The following is a 21616-nucleotide window of genomic DNA, read 5'->3' as shown; positions in this document are numbered from 1 at the left end:
GTTGCGGAGTGTGTTTTCCAGCTGGTCTGGCTCAGGGGGAAGGGGGTCCGACACCATTGCACTTCTTTCTTTTTTTTTTAACAACCGGATCTTTTCCTTTTGTTTGTTTGTTTGTAAAAAATGTCTTTTTCCTGCAATAACTCTTTGGACGGCAGCTTTCCTCCGTCTCCGGCGGAGGACAGGGGCTCCAAGCGGCTGTCCTGGGGCAGTCTGATGCAGAGGCTGACAGAGCTGAAGGGGATCAATCACAGGGTCGCGGCAGATCCTCAGTGCAGCAGGAGTGAAACTGGTGAGTAGTGTAGCTTTTGTCTCAGGAGGCTCTATTGTCTTTTAGTTTGGATGGATTCACATTGTAACTAAGGGTGCATGGACTGACAGAACAAAGGGGTTATGGGAGGCAGATGCTTTTACTGATGGTCTCCTTTTTTCTACAGTGAGTCCTGCACTACCAGACAAGACTTTAACCTGTGTTCTTTTGTTTTAGGATCTGTGGCAGACATGTCCCTGTCAGAATCAGACAGCAGTTTCTTCTGTTATCCCCTGGAGGAGACCTTGGCTACAGAGGTTGTAAGAACCATAACACAAAGTCTCAACGATGCATCAGACACCCTGGGCTGCTCCAAACTCGTCCTACCTGACTTTCTTCTGCACAATATCAGCCAAGAGCTGCTCCACTTGGCTCTCAGCGAGCCATGCGGCCTCAGAGGGGCGCTCATTGACCTGTGTGTGGACAGGGGGGACCTGGGCTCCCTGTGTACTGTGGACCAAATAGCAGTGGATGCAACCCTGGTCCCAACCTTCCACGTGACCCTGGTACTGAGGCTCGAGTCCAGTGGACTGTGGCCAAAAGTTCAGAAGCTCTTCAAGGGAAGCAAATCACCGCAAACACCTTCAAGGCCCCGAAACACTCTGAGGCTGAGTACGAGCTTCAGGGCTATCAAGAGGAAACTGTACTGTTCAGGGGAGCTGCTGATTGAGGAGTGCTGCTGACCAAACGCTCCTGCCCCTGATAAGAAGAACTGAATTCATTCATTCATGTACTGAGAGAGGATGCATTGTCTTTTTTATTTTAAAGACAACATATCCTGGCTCAGAAGTCAAATGGCACTGACAAAGATAGTTCTGAAATAACACGTACTTGTCTCTGTTGGTGTATTTTGTGTGTGTCAAGGTTTACTGGAGCCAACTTATCTCTCATGGCAGCTACTAACCTATTTGTAGGTGACTTAACAGTGAAGACTCATGTTTGCACATGGGTCAGTGTCTTTCACAAGAATGTAAAGTCCCATTATTAAGGGAACGGCTTATGTATTTGATAGTCAAATATGACCTGAAACTTGTGTGTTTTGTATTTTTCAAGGACTTAAGCAAACAAATAAATTATTTTCTATTAATTTGCAGTGAGAGTTTTCTTCTAACTAATCAGCCATCAATGATTTATTAAGAAAGCACATTGAGTGTGTGTGTGTGTGTGTGTGTGTGTGTGTGCCTGCATGTTTGTAGCTATGCTCGTGGTGTGGCCCTAAGATGGAAATGTCTGTTGGTCCACCTCTTTGGTCCAGACTGAAATATCTCAGCAACTATTACATGGAGGAGAGGATGAATCCTAATGACTTTACCAGCAGGTTCACATTAGTGGTTTTTAGAGTAAAATGTCTCAACAATTATTGGATGATTTGCCATTAAATTCAGTACAGACATTCATGTCCTCAGGATGAGCTGTAGTAACATTAATGATCCTTTAACTTTTCATCTGGCGCCATCATCAGGTCGAATTGTGTCCAATACGTTGGTTTCAGAACAAATAACTGCACAATCAATGACAAACCCCCGTTGGCCTTGGCTGTTTAGTGCTTATTAGCAGATATTAGCATGCGAACACATTCAACTTAGATAACAAACATGATAAACATTATACCTGCTAGTACCAGCATGATGGCATTGTCATTGTAAGCATATTAGCATGCTGACATAGCAAGTACAGTCTCACAGAGCATGGCCGAAGAGAAAATATGCACCAGTCAACCATTGGACAAATTTAATTAAAAGAAACTTTCATACCGTTTTAGCATGTTAATTTAATAAATATGGTTTACTTTTATTTGTGCAACGATTTTCAATACTCATGATCCAACAGGCTACAAGCAAATCCACATAACATTAAAGTAAATGATATTAACTTCAATAAACCCTGCACTGTTAAAAGTAAAATGAATATTTACATTGGTAAGAACTATAAAAATTACACACTTTCCTTGTGAGTGGCTCAGACATCTGTCTATGAGAAGGCCATGAGGTTTCTCAAAATGTTAAAAGGAAAAACAAAAAGACTGGGACAGAGAAAGCTTATCTTAGCAGCTTTGTTTACCGTTCAAATAGACAACTATGCTCTTACTTTCCACCGTGACGCCAAGCGGACTCTCACCATCCTGAAGACACTAGAGTAAGAAAATGTCAGCGGCCATCTCAAAGCTTCTCACAGTTCTACAGGAAGTCAATCTACACCAAGTTGCAGAGAGGTTCCCTGATGAGGTCTGCTGCCCACTGCACGTAAGGCATTTTTGATTCTCTTGGTTTGCTGCAGAAATATGCTCCAATTTTAAGTGGGCTCAGACCGATTTCTTCTAATTAGATTCAAGTACCGATGAACCTAAAAAAAAGAGAAAAAATAATCAATGATAAGTATGCAGCGGTCACTCCACACAGGATGAACCTTTATTGGATTCCTATACGTGCACAGACAGCCAAACAAACGCCACACAAACACTTATCACTTGTGCAATGCTCAGTATCAGTGGAAATACAGTAAATTCTGCATATATAAACCAATTAACTACTACTTTTTCTAATTTCACATAGCTCTTCACCATTTATCAAATCATAAAATAAGTTTTTTTAAAAATATATTTCCTTCCTTTCAGGCAGCCAAATCCAACTAACAAAGACTTGACCTTTGCTCAGGATAGGTAATCCTTCACAGTGACCCATCAGTTGCCTTTATTGATGCCTTTTTATTGGTCAAAGTTCTGTCAGCACACGGTAATGCAGTTGTGAGCGGGGCCCATTTTAAAAACTCTCCTTGTTGGTCTAGTAAAGTGCTTGTGGGAAAACCCCGACATTTGAGACAACCCAGCTGACTCTTTAATATCAGGTGTCAGTCCCTGCTTGTAACTGCATTAACATGTGTCAATAGGTTAACTGAGAAAGACAAAGTGGACTAAAAGCTCGCTGTCGTGGATTACATATTGGAGGCAGGTGTTTTAATTCAAATGAATGGGGACGGCAGTCTGGAAGGTGGGGAATCAATCCAAAAACATGGTATGTTTTTAAGAAAATGTGTGTAATGTGTAGATTGTGGGATAAAACGTGCAAAAGACTGGAGTCTTTGCAGTTCACGTACTGTATACAGAAGCAATTATATCGTAATGTCACTGTGATGTTTGTGGCAACTCACCCGTATGTGTGCAAGTGGTTTCTAGCCATCCAATATAACCTGAATCTCCGATAGTCTGGAACAGCTGGGAGTCCCCATTCTCTGTGCCCTTTGGTACAACTCAGAATCCCCGAAGTAACGAGCACGATACAGCAAGCCTTCCTCTGAAAGTACATCAGGGCAACGTGTCAGTACGCCGGGTCTCAATCAACTACTCCATAAATATGAAATGAAACGATTCAAGTGTGAAATTATTCCCTTGGAAGCTGTCGTAATGAATTTCCGAAAGTGTTTTATTTAATTTCAACAATAAACTAATAACACACCTGACATGAATAGTTGACTAATAAGCAGACAGTTAGATCAGCGACAATGCTGATAATTGATTTATCATTTAAGTCAGTTTTTAAACAAAAAATGCAAGAAAATCACAGGTTCCAGCCTTACAAACTTATTTGCTGGGTTTTTCTGTCTTTTCTGATAGTAAATTGAATATCTTTGGATTAAGGACTATAGGTTGACAAAACAAGCATTTAAAATACGGGCTGTGTGAGATGGCGACAACAACATTTTATTGACCAAACGAGAAAATAATCAGCAGATTGATCAAAAATAAAATACTGCAAACTTACTCTGCTGCTTCTCCTTCCAACAATTGTTTCTGAGGTTGGAGATATAGTCTTCTTCTACGCTTCTCTCAACATTCTTCAGGTTATTCCCAGAAAATTCTTCATTGAAGCGGTCTCCCACGTAGAAAGGCACCTTCAGGCTTGATGTATGCCTTTTGTGAATATGTCCAGCTGACCTGATGGACAGAGAAGATATAACTGAGTGAGACAGATGTCAAGACATTTTCAATCAACCTCAGAAAGCTCTTTGAGAGCCGAACCACTTACGGGCGGTAACTAAGGCTGTAGGGAGGCTGGGTGACCATCATCTGACTGAGAGCGGAGACAATGATGAGGATTAAGATTGGCATCAACTGGACAAACAGAGCCAGACCTCCCTGTCCACACAGAACAAACATTTGATTATGGTTTAATTACAGATCATACAGTACAACTGGTATAAAGATCAAGTGTAATTAAAGTATTACAGACAGGACTTACATCTCTTTGTTGTTCTCGTCTTTCTGGCCTATTATGGTGTGCAAAATGCATTCTTCCATTTCTGTAAACGTGTACGTTACCTAGAAATAATTTTAGAAAAAAAAACCCATTAAAAACCAGTAATGTGGCACTCACTAGTGCTGCGCTTCTAAACCATGTGAAATTAAGACCCAAGATCAATTACAGAAGCGGATTATCACACATTCAGCCTGAGAGAAGGAAGTGTTTTTTACCAAGGTTGGTCAAGCAAACCATGTTATTTGGTTAGATGGACTGCATGACACAATATGAAAACTACCAGTGAGGTCAACAGTGCCTCTTTGCAAAAACATTACTTGGAGATAAACACGTAAATATATAAAAATAAAGCTGGAGTTGACTTTCATTTTTTAAATAACACTCAGGTTATGCAGAACACAGTTAAGAAGGATGCCTTGATCTCATATTAAATGGGTAATTAAGGTGTGTAAACATTGCTTTAAACATGAAAACCTCGATAGCACTGCACCACAGTACAACAACGTCCAGGCTGACCCAACAATTAATCTGGCCTCTACTTACTTGACGGGAAGCCTCCACCAAAGAACATGTTGAAGAGGTCCTCGGGTGAGATGTCCGCTTCAAAATCACGCTGGTGTCTGTGTCTTGTTGGGTGTGATCTCTCCTCTCCATACTGGTCATACTGTCTTCGTTTCTCAGCATTACTCAGCACGGCATAGGCATTACCAATAGCTGAAAGACACAAAAAAACCACACAGAAATTTGCACTTAGTAGGCTTAAATGTACACGTCCTCCATAGAACAGCACTGGAGATTACTTTTAATTTACCTTTAAATGCCTCTGTGGCTCCTGGTGCGTGATTTTTATCTGGGTGAAATTTCAGAGCCAGCTTTCTGTATGCCTTTTTAAGATCCTCCTCAGAGGCGGTCTTTTCAACACCCAGGATTTGGTAATAATCTTTACAGCTCTTAATCCTGCAAAGAAAAATAAATAAACAAATAAATTGCTTGGACAAAGAAACACAACATGTAGATACATTCTCGGGACAATAAATACCTCATCGGGTTAACAGTACTGACACAAACAAACAGCTATGAGCTCACCGTATAATAATTCTGGGATTATCACATTAAATGTTTGCATGTTTACAGTATTTCTGAGAATGCAGTTTGCTTGCTTTTAAATTTAATATCGGATTGTGGTATTCATTGTCATCACAACACATATGATCGTAAAGGCAGGACTAAAATAAATATAATTGACTGCTCCAGCTCGGTGACATGAACAATCAGTGTTTCTCCAACCCTGCATAGATTGAATATGGTACAGAATATAATCAATACTGATATCATGGTAGAGCCTGTGTGTAGCCTGTGCTACTTAATATAGTCAGTTCTACCGTGTCGATTGTAGTTCAATGTAGCGACGTTATCACTAAAACAAAAGCTCAGATCCACATGTGCACTTACTTTCTGACAGCTTCCATTTGCTCTGCAGTGTAAGGTTTGGCCGAGTCTGTGGCCCCCTGTGCGGACACATCAGCCTCCTCTCCGTGGCCTCGGTGTCTCATAGTGGGTCCGTTTCCGTTCACAGGACTGCCATTTTCATCCGGAGGCTTTCCATTCTGCGCTAAAGACTCCAATAGGTCTGTAAAGAGAGCAGAGCCAGCTGTATTATTCAAGGGTGCCACCTGAGTCTGCTTCGGTATTAGCTTCGGTCAGTTAGTTAATTCACTAGCATCGAGAGCTAACGCCTAGCACTGCTAGCAAGGACGTCGAGGGTGTAAAACGCGAATAAGCAAGCACCAATTTAAGACATTAAGTCAGCAAATATATTACAGATATCGAGGGTGGGGGTGAGGAGGAGGGGGGGGGAGCTGGAAAAAAAACTACAACTACCAGCGTCGGTTGGGAGCAGCTGGTGTAACGTTAAGACGGTTATGCTAACGTTAGCTGATTGGGTTTCACAGCGATGGCCGACCGTCTGACACATAAAACAACCTCAGAGGAAATCAAACCCAGAGGAAATCAAACCCAGAGGAAACACGTTTATTCGACCTACTTTTTGCCTCATCTGTCGGAAACAATCGCTCGGCCTTCTCCAGAAACTTCCTGGCTTTGTCCTGCTGATTGCTGTCGATCGCAGTTTGGGCTATTTTAATGCACCGCTCCGCTTCGTCCTTGTTTGAGTCCATCGCGATACAGCGGAAATGTTTACTTGCCACAGGCCGCACGGAGATGACGCGAGACGCTCTCTGACTCGTAAATACCACGTCATGTCATTGGATTGAACCTTCAGCGTGCGCTTGACATCCGGATAAAAGTGCATCGTTAAAACGTGATATAGAAAGGAACAGGTGGTAGTTTTAATATATTCAGCGTCTCCGTGATACTAGCTGGCACTTGCAGCATCCTCAGACACACCATTAGACCTGAAAGAAAGTCAGAATGGCTTTGACAGCTACATGCAGCAGGTCAGGCTTTGTCAAACGCAAGTTTCTGTATTGGAGGCAAACCAACAGTCTGTTGTTTTCAACTAATGACTCTATTGTAGCTGACCGAGGGAAGCCCTCATCAAAGAAACGGTGGAGAAAATGTCCCCAGAAACCTCCCTGGACTGATCCTCTGTCCTGGAATGAGAGGCTGGCTGATGTGGTCACCCCTCTGTGGAGGCTGACTTATGATGAGCAACTTGAGCTCAAGCAAAAGCACCAGGAAAGGATACTGTCTCAGCTCTGTGGTTATCTCTCAGGGGATTTACATTCACAGCCCCCATCACCTGTCAGAAGTAAACTCCGATTTCCTGTCCTGACTGTCCTGCCGTCGCCAGTTAGAGATGGCTATCGCAACAAATCTACGTTTTCTGTCAACAGAGGCATGGACGGAAATCCAAAAACAGTTGGATTTTACGTGGGCACAAACAGGATGGGAAACATTGTCTGCGTCAACGGAGACCACCTGCTCAACATGCCTGAGAAGCACAAACTGGTAGCCAGGTGCTACCAGGAATTCATCCGCCTCTCTTCCCTGGAGCCGTGCCTGCTGTTCCACACTGGGGGCCACTGGAGGGAGATCACCGTGAGGACCAACACGAAGGGCCAGACCATGGCTATAGTGTACTTTCATCCCCAGATGCTCACCCCAGAAGAGGTGGCAGTCCACAAGGCTGAACTGGTGGATTACTTCATGCGGGGGCCTGGGTCAGTCTGTGAGCTGGACTCACTGTTCTTCCAGGAGAGCACCATGACTCGCTGCACTCATGAGGAATCCCCCTACGAGCTCCTGCATGGTCAACCACACATATACGAGGAGGTAAATATACGCCATCAGGGCAAAATGACAGAGAATCTGTAAAGGACTTCACGTAGCCTACAGCAAACATTGTAATGTAGTGTTTACTTTTTTACACATGCTAATCTCACTGTAAAGTGTTTTTAAGCCTGTGATACTTTTATTCTGTTGCTAATTTAATAGTTGCGTTAAAATGAAACAATCCTAGAGAAATAGATTAGAGGCAAATGTTTCCCCAAATAAGCCAATTTTCAACATTAGAAATTATACTGGAGCAATATGATATATCCCTTTTTAAAGCTAATATCAACGTGTCAGATATATCTGTAGATCCCAATCAATATCAAACAATTCACAATTTACTCCATAAAATGTCGACAATACTGACAAATGCCCCTGAACGTTATATTTTATTAATCTTTTATGTTATTCTATGACTTTGTTTATCTTTTTCTATGTGTGCTGCATTAAGGAACTACAATTTTAATTTCGTCATACAGCCTTTACTTGTGTAATGATGAATGGATTTCTTTGATTCCTTGAGAAGAGCATGTAGTAAAAAATCTATGTATGCCTGTTTTTTAATTGCTGTTGCTATGTTTTTTTTCATATGTCATTTACAGGTGCTGGGCTTCAAGTTCCGCATTTCTGCCGATGCCTTTTTCCAGGTGAACCAGGCAGCTGCTGAGGTGCTGTATGGCAAAGTGAGAGACTTGTGCGTCCCAAACCATGAGGAAGGTGAAGGGAGAACAAAAGTGGGTGGTACTCTCCTAGATGTGTGCTGTGGCACAGGTGCCATTGGTATTACTACATCACCCAGAGTGGACAGAATTATTGGTATAGAGCTCATTGAACAGGCAGTGGAAGATGCTAGACACAACGCAGCTCTCAGTAATGTACTGAACTGTGAGTTTATCCCCGGGAAGGCTGAGGTGGTGCTTCCTCGCCTTATGTCTCAGTTGAGCTCGGCCGGTGGAAGCGTTGTGGCAGCTGTGGTAAACCCTGCTCGAGCTGGCCTGCACCATAGTGTCGTCCAAGCTTTACGAAACCAAACTTCTATCCGCAGGCTGGTCTATGTTTCCTGTAAACCGGATGGAGAAGCTATGAGGAACTTCAGGGAGCTTTGTTGTGCTCCTGACCCACGGAAGAAACTCACAGGAGAGGCATTTTCTCCAACTCTGGCTGTGCCTGTGGATATGTTCCCACATACTCCTCACTGCGAACTGGTGCTACTTTTTGAGAGGTAGCAGATTCTTTTTATTCAGAGGAACCCTTCAACAACTACTCTGCTTTAGAAGGCTAACAAGGAGTTGAATAATGATAATGATAATGCATCTACAATAAACTTACATCCATGGTACACCCACACAGGTTAACTATGGGTGGAGGATTAGGTTTTAGATTGAGTAGACCTCCTATAAGGATTGTGAAGTAGGTCTGATTGATTAATCTATTAATTCTTTTGATTAATCATTTGGCGTATAAAATATCAGAAAATAAACCCTGCAACGAACACTACTCTTGTAAAGCTTAAAGGATATGACTGTGTCAAAGAGATGTTCATTTGATTGTGTGGTATTCTTTGTTTCCACATGTAACTAAATCTCACAAGATTTGAATCTGGAAACCTCTCATAGTGCATCTCTTTGTCTGCCATGTGGTAGCTATATTTGTGCAGTAGAGGGTGCCATTAAATCTAGCAAATATCCCATTCACTCCAGTTTATTAAAGATCATATCAAGACAAGTTTACTGTATGAGTGTATGGGTTTTTTCCCCTCAGAGTTTACTACAGTTTATGTGATCATACATTGGAACAAGATTGCTTTGGCTCATGGGATGTTATTTTATCTCTTGAGTGACTTAATGGGATGATGATACGCATGCATAAAAATGTGAAGGCTGTGCCAGCAATTTAACCAACATTTTGAACAGATGTGAATATATAACAGGTAAGTATCTTTTTTATTGTGGGAAAGTGTCCTGTATCTACCAAAAGGAGCAGAGTTGGACACAACCATGTCAGACTAGACTTGTTTTTGTAATATTTAACTGAAGCTTACAAAACTGCAAAATTGCTGTTTAAAAGGCACGCTGTCTGTACTATTTTGGAAATGGCTGACATGCCAGACCAGTGGGGTTAAAGGGTAAAATCATGACTCACACAAAAATATGAAGGCTGTGTCAGGGTTTCCAGAAAGACTGGGAAATTAAGTTGTTTCACCCCTACAGCACTGCCAGGGTGCTGGCAACGAGCAGTTGCATATTTTACTCCTTTGTGCTTCTGTTGTGGCAAACTTGACATAACCAAAATGTTAAAAGGTAATGCTTCCACAACAACCACACATTCCCCTTTGACTGCGCAACCAGTGAGTTTGGCTGCAAGCTCAATCTCACCTCCACCTTCATAGACCTCATGTGCTCCCTAGGTTGGGCCAAGGAGGGTGTTAGGTTGAGAAATAAAAATGATTTCTTGCATGGTGACTGCAGTTACAAAAGTTGTTTGCTTTAATTAATGATTTGGTATATAAAACTATCAGAAAATGGAGCCCATGTGAAGTTTTCAAGTTGCTTATTTTGTTCAACCAACAGTCCAAAATGTAAAGACATTCAATTTACAATGATATAAAACAGAGAAAAGGTGAGTTGAGAAGTTGGAACCGGCAATTGTTGTTGGTATTTATTTTTCTACTGATTGACTAATCTGTGGTACTGTATGGACATGTACTGCTAGACTGACAACGCCTTCACTCACTTGTTTGTTTAGACACCCTACACCATTATCTTGTGAGTTCATGACGTTTGGTGCCCTCACATAATACCTTTTTAAACACTAATTAACCTAAAAGATTAAAAACACCTGTGTGGGTGTGCAGGGCCTTTGAACCGTGTTGTTGGATGTAGTTTTTCTGCTGTTTTACTGCAGGGGGTGGAAAGTACTGTGCAATCTAGTACACAAACCCTCCAATAAATACAACTCTTGCCAAGCTTACAGTATAATATTAGTTATAATTGTTAAATTTTAAATGTAGCCAGACTAAACTTCACAAGCTCCCCTTTCGCTACGAGATCTGAGTCTTGAAATAACCGGTCTTGTCGTAGTGCATCTCTTTGTCTGCCCTGTAGTAGCTATATTTGTGCAGTAGATGGTGCCATTACAACTTCTTCTGAACCATTTTCTAACCCCTTCAGACCCGCCTTATGTTCCAAGGTTGTGAAAAATATAATAATGACTTTTTCCCATCCTTAATGCAACCAGAAATGAGAATCAATAAAAACATTTTTTTTTATCAAAACTCTTTAATTGTTATTTTTCTTGTCCATTTCAATGGACATCGGGTCCAAACAGTTGTTAAAATACCAACATCATATGACAACATCATACCTATTTATTGTCTGTTAAATGTTGCAAAAAAAGAAGCCCCTGTCAAGTGACGTCCATTGTAATGGACACAGGGTCTAAAGGGGCTAAGGCAACATCCCATTCATTCCAGTTTATTGAAGGTCATAACATAATGGGTGGGCAGTATGAGTGGCCAAGTTTTGTTCCTGAGAGTTTACTACAGTTTATGCGATCATGCATTGGAACAAGGTGACCTTTGGCTGACGGGATTTGTTTTTATCTCTTGAGTGAAGTAATGCGATGATGATACTCATGCACAAACATGTGAAGGCTGTGCCGGCAAATTTAACCCACATTTTGAATATATAACAGACAAGTATCTTTTTTTAATGAGGGACACTGTACTGTATCTACCAATAGTGGGGATATTTTGGCCAGAGTTGGACACAACCATGTCAGACTAGACCTGTTTTGAAATATTTGGCTGAAGCTGACAAAACAGCAAATAATTCAGTTAAAAGGGCCCACTGTCTGTACTATTTTGGAAAAGGCTGACATGCCAGACCAGTGGGGGTAAAGATTGCAATCATGACTGTGGTCATTACTGTATGACATCATGGTGTCAGACAAGTTGACCTGTGTGTACCTCTTGCAGTATTTCATCAGATCAATGAGTCAAATTAAGATCAAGATTGGGCAACTGCTATTGATCACTTGTGATAAGACTATCTGATGTTTAAAAAAACGGAGGGTGGTAAACAGGCTGTTAAGCAAACAGCCAATGGGATATTCAGAGCAGTGGCATTCATTTCCCAACCACCAACTGCTTAAAAACGACATCAGAATAGGCAGAAAGAGTACTTCAGTAACCGGGCATCTACCTGTGTTACCAGCCTTTTTACTGCCTCTTTCTGCATCTACTCCTGGATCGCCTGCAGCTTTGGTACCCTCCTGTATAGTGAAGTTGGAGAGCACACGGTGAGTAGTCTCAACCTGGGTGAGCTGCATTTAAATCAAACTAATTTGAATTTTACATTTTCACAATGATGCCAATGTCATATGCAAATTCTAAATGATAACTGACTGGTAATATGTTGCTGCTCTGACACCGACATAATACTGACATAATGCCGGTGTGACTAATGCCTGCACATCATATAAATTAAATGCTGTTCCACTGACGTGCCACTTGAATGCACAAGAATTTAAGAAGTTTTATTTACTTTTTTGTTCATTAAATATGATACAAATAGACATGATATCATGCCCATTGGCATACAGTTCTCTAACATTAATGCTCAAACTTTGTACAATAAACTCACTTAACAGCTATCTAAGCTTGGCTCAGTGGTTCTCAACCTGGGGCCAGGACCTAGGGTTGCCTCGATTTTAAGAAAACTTTAAATAGGTAGGCCTATACCTCAGCACTTTATTCATTTCTGTGAGGAAAACTAAATGAAATAGTTATTCTAAAGTTTAAATTATTATTCAAAATATAAACTTTGAGGACCTGAACATGCTTACATACTGCTACACAGCCTCATCCTGCATTAAAACAATGGATATCAGGGAGAAAAAATACAGAATTTGTCAAAATGGAAGCCTAATAATAATAATGTATTATTATAAAAAAAACAAAAAAACAACACAGACTGGATTGTATAGAAAGTTAATTGTTCTTCCCCCCCCACAAACTTCCTGCTGTTACTGTGCTCGCTGCTAGGGTTCATCGTGCTGTTGAGTATAATATGAAATATGATAATGACAGAAAATGGTCGGAAACCACAGACCTACTTTTGTACAACGTTAATGGAAACCCAGTGACTATCAGCTCCCGGAAGAGGCTATCTATCTACCAGCGTCTACCACACACACACACACACACACACACACCCTTGGTCAACTTCATATATGAACGTACTTGTTTTAACTCAAACCATTATATTGTCATTAACACCAACTCGTTTTGGTGCCTAAGTTAAACCTAACCAAGACTGCAACCGTTTTTCGAGGGTGTGTCATGTACCCAGGATGTGTTGTGGTAACATCGCTGTGCCCCCCCCGCAGACACACCTGTTTGGGTTACAATGTAGCATTGGCACTGTTCACACAGCACTTTTACCTGTTGTTCCACAGTGGCATCTACCGGTGGAAAAAACCTCCACAACGGTACCGGCTCCATGCCCCATGACAGTTAGTTAAGAGGTGGCATCGTGGCAGTGGTGGAGTCCGATTTCTTGTTATCGAAGTGGCATACAGATAATCGACATATGACAATAAACGGGGATCTACGCATTTAATAATCAATCATTACTAGGATATGTTGATGTGACTCGGTATATGGCGGTGGTATAAGTTATGGCAGCGCAACATGAGCTACTTACCGTTTATGGTTAAGATAGTATAAGTTCCATAAACCAGTTAAATAACAGTGACATAACAAGAACAAGCGTTGCACGCTTTTTGGCCACTTTACGATTCCGGCGCTGCTGGGGAGTTTTTTTTTTTGCCCGCAGGCTGCTCACATGTACTCCATGAGCCGCCGTACTTCCCTCTTGTTTCTGCATCCCGCTGTACGCAGTTGACTGAGCAACATCTCTCTCTCTCTCTCTCTCTCTCTCTCTGACTCTCTGTCTCTCTCTGTCTCTCTCTCTCTCTCTTTCTCTTGTATTTTACTGCTGCGCACTGCTGTTACAGAACCACTTCAGCAAAATGACCGAAACGGAAACGAGGAATCATCACGATGGCAAGCAGCAGAACGGAGGCGCCACGGCAGAAGCATCGACGGTGGAGGATGTTTTTGACGACGCCTATAAGGAGAAAGAGGGTCCTAAACCGCCGAGGATGCTGGTGTGGAGAAATATCATATTGATGAGCCTCTTACATATCGGTGCGCTTTATGGACTGGTTCTCATTCCCAATGCATCGACGTCAACTCTTGCATTCAGTAAGTATCTGGTGTATGTTGTAGCAGGCTTAGTTTTGCAGCTTTTTTGGTTGATTTTTTTCCTCCCCGTAGGCCACAGTCGGAGGACAGAATGTGCTGATGTTGTGTGATCATTGCCAACTACAGTACTACATACTGCCTGAGGGGTCATGCCTATGGGTATAATGGAGAATGAGTCACTCTGGCCATTTTTTTTCATTATACGCATCCATGCTTGTAAGCTTCTAAATCAGTTGAGTCTCTTCTTCAAGAGCTCAAACCTGTGGCTGATTGTAAACCATTGACAGTACGTTGAGAACTGTTTAGGCCTCTTGGAAGGTGTAGCATGTCCCAAATTAGAGTTATCTGTATGTCAGTGATGATAGCAGCTGTTTGCTGAATAATGAGACTCTAAACTCTATATATGTAGACTAGTGAGGCACTACTCAAATCCCTGAATAGTCTCCACTTGTTTTCCTTCAGCTGTGGAATAATTTTCTCCTATCTTTGCGATGCTGAGCTTCATATTATTTCACAGAGGAAGAGAGCGAGAGCAACCACCATTCCCATAGTCATCCCATTTTGGGAGGTGTAGCATGTCAGAAAAATGGAAGTATGTGAATTTCAGTGAAAATAGCAAACTGTTTACTAAATAATTAAAATCTAAACCCTATATATGACTATTGAGGCATGGCGCAAATTCCTGAACAGTCTCGACTTGTTTCGACTCTGGTACTGCATAATTTTCCCTCTCTTTGCAATGCTGAGCTGCATATTATTTCACCGGGGAAGACAAAGCACAATTGCCATTCCCATAGTCATCCCATTGTGAGCTGCGTGGCACCACAACAGAATGCTCTTTGCCAGTCAGAAGCCCCCGGTTCTCAAATCCTGGGTAGTCTTGTCTAGGCTTCACATAGAAACACATTCAGCAGTTTTAGAACAACAGAAGTGTGAGGACAGACCTGCGCACTCCCACCATCCCATCTCCCCACATAGATAACTTTTCTCTGAACAAAGAGGCCGGGGGTGTAATGGAAAGAACATGGTGTCCCAGTGACTCTGCTCTCATGGGTGTAAAATTAATTTGAGTGTAGTGGTGACAGTTTTCCCTAAGATCTATCCTTTCCACCTCTCTTTCTTCCAGCTGCAGTGTGCTACATGTTCAGTGCCCTCGGTGTGACTGCTGGTGCACACAGATTATGGAGCCACAGATCCTACAAGGCTACACTTCCCCTGAGGGTCTTCCTTGCTCTTGGCAACTCCATGGCCTTTCAGGTAAAACAGCACTAAACAAAAGTTATAATTACATAAGTAAATATTACTGTTTGGACTCCGCTCAAACAGTTTGACCTTTACAGTGTAGAATGATGCATGTGCAGAGTTTGACACATCACACACATCTGCTGAATGAGGAAAATGTACTTTTGGTCACCTTAAATTTGAGTAGGTTGGGAGTCAATAAGTGGTCCAGTATGCAACTTATGTGTGATGTGGAAAAGGAGTAGATATCATTTCAAAACATGCCAAGAGGGGATCTTATAGCTATCTTAATGCTTTATATTGATCACATGTACTTGTTACAGCAAAACTACACAAATAAAGTGTAAATGGTATGGTTTTCAAATAATTATGTATAATGTCAGTGATATGCATTTATTGTTTTGTTGCCCTGTGTTCCCTGACCTTAATCTGATGATCTGAAACTCACATGCATATCTATGGGTGCCTAACGTAATCCTCTCTATTTATGCCTGTCTCTTTGTGAGCAGAATGACATATATGAGTGGGCGAGGGACCACCGCGTCCACCACAAGTACTCCGAGACGGACGCAGACCCCCACAATGCCACGCGGGGCTTCTTTTTCGCCCACGTTGGTTGGTTGCTGGTTCGCAAACATCCTGATGTCATAGAAAAGGGCAAAAAACTGGAACTGTCAGACCTGAAGGCAGATAAAGTGGTTATGTTCCAAAGAAGGTGAGCAAACATAACCTTTAACTGGCCATGTTGGTTTAAGTTCTTACATCTATGGATGACCTTTTTTCTAGTGTTTAACAAAGGTGAGAACAGTAGCAAAGTAGTAATACAGTAGTAATGTTAACCAAAGTTTGGGAATCTCTGACTAAGGAGCAGATCTACTGATAAGTGATGCTTTTTGCACCGGGGACCAAATCACAGTGTGCCACCTGTAGTGTCCGCAGATGGTCCAGACTGGAGATAATCATGTTGATATGTTTAGAATTTACCTCATAAAATGTAGCTTTACATTTGTGGGCTTTATGGGAACTGAGACAATGCAACAGGAAGTGAAAAAAGCATGAAAGTAGTAGGCAGTGCGTAGTATAAAATCTAGGTGCAGGCAGGTGTAAATATAAGTAATGCTAAAACTTAGATATTATATACTGAATAAACAGCTGGAGGTCTGATATGTATATGTTCAATGCACTATAAGTGTACAGATGTGTACAGTATAGACAATATTATAAACATGAATGCAATCTTTATTGTCTTCCAGGCACTACAAGCTCTCTGTGGTGATCCTTTGCTTCCTTGTGCCGACGTTGGTGCCCTGGTACTTCTGGGGTGAATCCTTGCTTGTGGCATACTTCATCCCTGGACTCCTGAGATACACCGTGATGCTCAACGCCACCTGGCTGGTCAACAGCGCTGCGCACATATGGGGCAACAGGCCTTATGACAAGACCATTAACCCGAGGGAAAACTCACTGGTTGCTCTCAGCGCCATAGGTAAGAAAAACAGCCTGTTCGTTGTTCACTGCAGTAGTGTGTTTATTCTGTATTTTGAATCCATAAGTAATTTGGGTAATCTAGTGTCTTTATGGGCCTGAGGGATATTTAAATGATATTTTCATCAGAGCTGGCTCTTTCAAATGTGATTGAGTCAGTCTGGCATCTGCAGTGGGACAGTGTGCTAATCCAGTGGCTGATGTTTATTTTGTCCTGGCTGTGTCAGTTTTAGCTTTGAAACTTAGAGGTGGTCAACCTTTGAGCTGTGGATTTTGTCATTGAAAAAAAAAAAAAAAAAAAAAAAATTTTAGACCATGATGTTTTTTCCCATGTCTCCAATGAGTCAAGGCTTTATTTGTGGTGGCTGACACCACAGAGGTATATTGCTGCAAACAGCACTGAGCATTCTTGGTTGCAAAACAGCACTAAATTCACAAGCTAACTAATGATTATACCAAAACCTTTCTTTTGGGCTTTCAACTGTATTTCCAAGAATGAACATTGTCAACCCCATTTCATCTATCTTAGCTGTGCTGTACCTAAATACTAGCAACTGTGAGAGCAAATGGAAAAAATGTATTGGAAACAATTATGTTCCCAAGTCCAATTTACACCTTATCTTACCAGTCTCACCTATTTTAATTAGATACTGCAGCTTTTCCATGTTATACTTGTTCCTAAGCGCTCAGAGCATCTGTAGTAAACACATTCTAAGTAAATGGAATAGTAAAAGACTGTAGCAGCTTATTATGGAAACATTTTAAAACTTAAGTTTCTAACCTCCATGTTCATCAACAAAAAAATAGTCTCATGGATTTTTTTTTACTACTGGGTACCGGAGATGTGAATATTCATAATGCTTTGTGGATGCACTCTGGAACAAAAACAGTGCGCTATAGTTTTAAAAATGATCCAAATGTATCCAACAAGTTGTGAAGAGTTCAGCCTGCAGAATTTTAAGCTTGTTTATGGGATGTTTTCTACTACAGTGCTCCGGGGGATTCATAGGTGTTGTAAAGCTGTGGGCACACCTCTGCTGTTACCACGACAACCAAACAACGTTATAGTAACTAACTGAGCACATCTGATTTTTCGTTGCTTGTAAATTACATTACTTGACAGTCAGCCTTTAAGATCTTCAAATCCAAAAATAAGTCCCTACTTCACTCTCTCCACTTAGCATCAAATCACATTATCAGTCACATGCAACCCACAGTTGTTTGTCAGTGTGCCACAGTCCTGTGATGTCGACAAACGAGTGCAGATTTACAGTATGATTGTTATCAGCCTCATCATATAGTATATTAGCTATGGCTGTGCACTCTTCATAAGTTTTTCTGTTTGGTTTTCAGGGGAAGGCTTCCACAACTACCATCACACATTCCCTTTTGACTACGCCAGCAGCGAGTTTGGCATCAAGCTTAATGTCACCACTGCCTTTATAGACCTCATGTGCGCCCTGGGTTTGGCCAAGGACCGCAAGAGGGTGTTGAAGGAAACGATTGCCGCTCGCAGGCTGCGAACGGGTGACGGAGGCTACAAAAGTGGTTGAGTCCTATTAGCTACAAACTCCGCAAATTGATACCAACATGTTGAACCAAGACAGAACGTAGCAACAGCAGCATTTCGGTGATGAGATGTGATTACCATGCTTCTGATTATAAGTTAAACCTATTCCTGAGACTAATATTGGCTTTAAAGAGTTGTAGAACTTTCCATAAATTGTGTGGTTCTCTTTTAAGTTTTGAAGTGTCTTCACCGACTATTAGCCGCAGCCAGTGACTTGACTACATGTGCAAGCACAGCTTTTTCACCATAATATAAAACAGGCAAGAAGAGATTTATAAAGGCTAATTGGGATTTAAGTCTCTTTTGGCAGCAGTAGGACAACCAAACAAGTGTGTGAGCGGTGTGTAAAAGCAGCAATTATTTACCGTATCTCTTCTTTGTTAATGTGCTATTTATTGATAGTTGTTGGCACGTTGAAAGCTATATTGAAGCCAACGAGGTTTCTTTACAGGCAAGATTGAGGGCCTTTTGCTCTAACTTCAAGTTTCATTCCACAGAGAGTGGAGTTTCCTCTTGATATTTGTTTGTCTATTTTAAGCTAAGGTTTTTCTTTATTTTTGGTAAGCTAGTAGTCTTACTAAACCATAAGCTGCCATGTTCAATGCCAACACCAAGACAGTCAACACTCTACTGAACTGTCCCCATTTATCCTACCTGAGTAACCCTGGGCGAATACAGTTCAGAAGTGTTATACTTTTGGATACTTTCACACACACACACACACACACACACACACACACACACACACACACACACACACACACTGTCTCCAAGTGTCTAAGGGGCTCCTAATGAGGATTAGGTTCTCTGGTATAACACAGTGTATACCTCTGGTTAAGTTATGAAGCCGTCACAGACTTCGTCATTAACCCTTTTCATGTAGACGCCTCTGGACTGAAACATAGAACCAGAATTCTCACTCTTAATCTGAAAAGAGAGAAATATTTGCATTTATTTTGTATTCATTTATTATATATATATCTATATATATATATATATCTATATATATATATATATATATATATATATATATATATATATAATATATATATTATATTAAGAGATAAGGCCTCCCTCGCCCTGAGATAAGGCTAATGAGGCATTTGGTGGAGGTGCATTTACCTTTTGTGCTGTGTGATTTCGAAACATGTATGACTCTTGCCCATATGCCTTATGAGGGTTGCTAACTTGTTTCAAAAAGTAAAAGTGCAAGTTATGGAACTAAATTAGGGTTAGGGTTCGATTTTCTGTCTAAACCCCTCAAAAACTGAAATCCAAAGTGGGATAATTTATAGATTCTAAAAAAATGATGGGTTACTACGATTATTAACTTTTGTGTGACCAAACAAATATTTTGCTCTAAAACCAGATCCAAACTTGTTAGGATATCATTAAGGATACTATTGTAGTATTTGTCACACGTCCTCTTTTACAGAGCAACAGTTTTTTACAGTGTTAACTTCTTGAAGTTTGAATGCCTTAAAAAATGGCACAGTTTTTTCAAAGAATGTTTTTGCCCACTGTATGTACCGTAAATAAACCAAATTTTCTACTTGTGAGAAAGTATGTTTTGCTGTTTTTGTTGGAATTCTGTAATACTCCCTATTCGTATACTGAATAAAAAATATGACCATACTATTTCTGTTACTTTCTTTATCAGTGACTATATTACACTATATTACTACTTAATCATCATCATTATACACTGTTATATTAACTATACTACAAAGAACTATTCAAAAGCAAGTACTGATGCAAGTACAAAAGTACTTTGCAAAGTGTGGCATGAAGAACAAAACAAGTCACTGTCAAATATAGAAACTATACTATAAATGCACACTTAACAGATACCAAAGATATATTTGAAATGTCAAGAAAGCACATGAGCATGTGTAAAGTAAGCTCAGTTTGCATTGGGTATTATACAAATTCCTTTAGTGCAGTAGCCTATAGTGACATATGGTATTGGCAGATCTTTACCCACAGTTGTGTGAATAATGTCTCTCTTATCTCATCTTGCTGCTGAAATAATGGAGCCGTGGCAACTCATCTGCCTTTCCTGTTTTTGGACTTGTTGTGCTTGTTAATTAACAGCCTTGTCTTCTTCGTCTACATGCCTATGGTGATGGGGATCTACTTTTGCCATTCATGCATGGTTCACTTGTCTCAGACCCATCTAACATTGTTTCACTTGTCACACCACCATACTGCACATATTTAAAATATCTGCAGATATTGTTTGAACATTCCTTGAGATAGAGTGGTAGCAGGGGCGGATCTAGCAAAGTATTAATGGGGTGGCGAGACGTGGCATGGAGACTTTAAGGGGTGGCAGAACTATATGCAGAACAATCACATGTCAATATTTGCTTGGAAAAGAGGCCAAATGAAGATATTTGCTCAAAAGCATTCCATTATTGTGGCGCACTATTAAAGCATTGCATAGAAATAAATAGTTTTACTTCCAAATCTTCAGACATTTTTTCAAAGATATTTTTCATTGAACATAGTCAAAATGTGGCCAGAACATAAGATTCAATTATTCAATTTTTTAAAGGTCCAGTGTGTAACATTTAGGAAGATCTAATTGAATATAACATCCATAGGTATGTTTTCATTCATGTATAATCACTTAAAATAAGAATTGTTGTGTTTTTGTTAGGTTTGAATGAGCTGTTTTTATCTCCTATTCCATGGAGGCTATCATGTTGAACCAACATGTTTCTACAGCCCAGAACAGACAAACCAAAAACTGGCTCCAGACAGGGTGTTTCGCAGCCACCATAGTTTCTCCCTCACACTTGGAAAAGGAGGGCGAAGCAAGTGGGTTGCAATCTGCAACTCGACAGCTAGATGCCACTAAATCCTACATACTGAACCTTTAACATGTTAAATTTGATAGCATTTGACACCAAACAAGGCATTTTTTCAGGGCCCATGCCACCCCTCTAGATCCACCTCTGGATCTGGTGAGTGCGAGCAGTAGTTTTGCAGCTTTATGTGTCCAGTCCTGCAGACTTAAACGTTGAAGCAGGCTCTTAAATTATTTTTGTAATCACTGTGTGTTTGTAAGTCTTTGGGGGAAGCAGAGTGGTCGGATGGGCTGAATAAAATAGTACAACCTGTCAACATGTGCTAGGCCTGTTGAAGTCCCCTTAAGCAAGCTGGCAGCTTGCAGTATTTCATTGCTCAGATTT

General features: G+C 40.9%; 4 protein-coding genes across 5 annotated transcripts; 3 read left to right on the top strand and 1 right to left on the bottom strand.

Moving 5' to 3' along the window:
* Positions 1–1394, top strand: LOC127378455 (DNA damage-inducible transcript 4 protein-like). The gene is made up of 2 exons (XM_051427300.1): positions 1–289; positions 485–1394. The coding sequence occupies exons 1-2, from the start codon at positions 121–123 to the stop codon at positions 988–990; spliced, it is 675 nt and encodes a 224-aa protein (XP_051283260.1). The 5' UTR covers positions 1–120; the 3' UTR covers positions 991–1394.
* A 679-nt stretch (positions 1395–2073) lies between these two features.
* dnajb12a (DnaJ heat shock protein family (Hsp40) member B12a) lies at positions 2074–6775 on the bottom strand. The gene is made up of 9 exons (XM_051427229.1): positions 6605–6775; positions 6013–6190; positions 5372–5517; positions 5104–5274; positions 4543–4622; positions 4330–4439; positions 4066–4238; positions 3455–3597; positions 2074–2650 (listed from the first exon to the last, which is right to left on the bottom strand). The coding sequence occupies exons 1-8, from the start codon at positions 6735–6737 to the stop codon at positions 3476–3478; spliced, it is 1113 nt and encodes a 370-aa protein (XP_051283189.1). The 5' UTR covers positions 6738–6775; the 3' UTR covers positions 2074–2650; positions 3455–3475.
* Positions 6776–6785: 10 nt separating this feature from the next.
* On the top strand, positions 6786–10316 carry trmt2b (tRNA methyltransferase 2 homolog B). The gene is made up of 2 exons (XM_051427187.1): positions 6786–7854; positions 8457–10316. The coding sequence occupies exons 1-2, from the start codon at positions 6991–6993 to the stop codon at positions 9078–9080; spliced, it is 1488 nt and encodes a 495-aa protein (XP_051283147.1). The 5' UTR covers positions 6786–6990; the 3' UTR covers positions 9081–10316.
* A 1670-nt stretch (positions 10317–11986) lies between these two features.
* On the top strand, positions 11987–20054 carry scdb (stearoyl-CoA desaturase b). 2 transcript variants are annotated; one of them, XM_051427261.1, is made up of 6 exons: positions 11987–12153; positions 13873–14122; positions 15249–15379; positions 15874–16079; positions 16618–16850; positions 18203–20054. In XM_051427261.1, the coding sequence occupies exons 2-6, from the start codon at positions 13888–13890 to the stop codon at positions 18400–18402; spliced, it is 1005 nt and encodes a 334-aa protein (XP_051283221.1). In that variant the 5' UTR covers positions 11987–12153; positions 13873–13887; the 3' UTR covers positions 18403–20054. The 2 variants fall into 2 exon arrangements, with proteins under 2 accessions (XP_051283221.1, XP_051283212.1); XM_051427252.1 differs by lacking the exon at positions 11987–12153 and having other exon boundaries at positions 13727–14122.
* The last annotated feature ends 1562 nt before the right edge of the window (positions 20055–21616 follow it).

Source organism: Dicentrarchus labrax, unplaced genomic scaffold (assembly GCF_905237075.1).
Source record: "Dicentrarchus labrax unplaced genomic scaffold, dlabrax2021, whole genome shotgun sequence".
In the NCBI taxonomy this organism is placed as follows: Eukaryota; Metazoa; Chordata; class Actinopteri; family Moronidae; genus Dicentrarchus; species Dicentrarchus labrax.
This window is presented reverse-complemented; position numbering and strand designations above follow the sequence as displayed.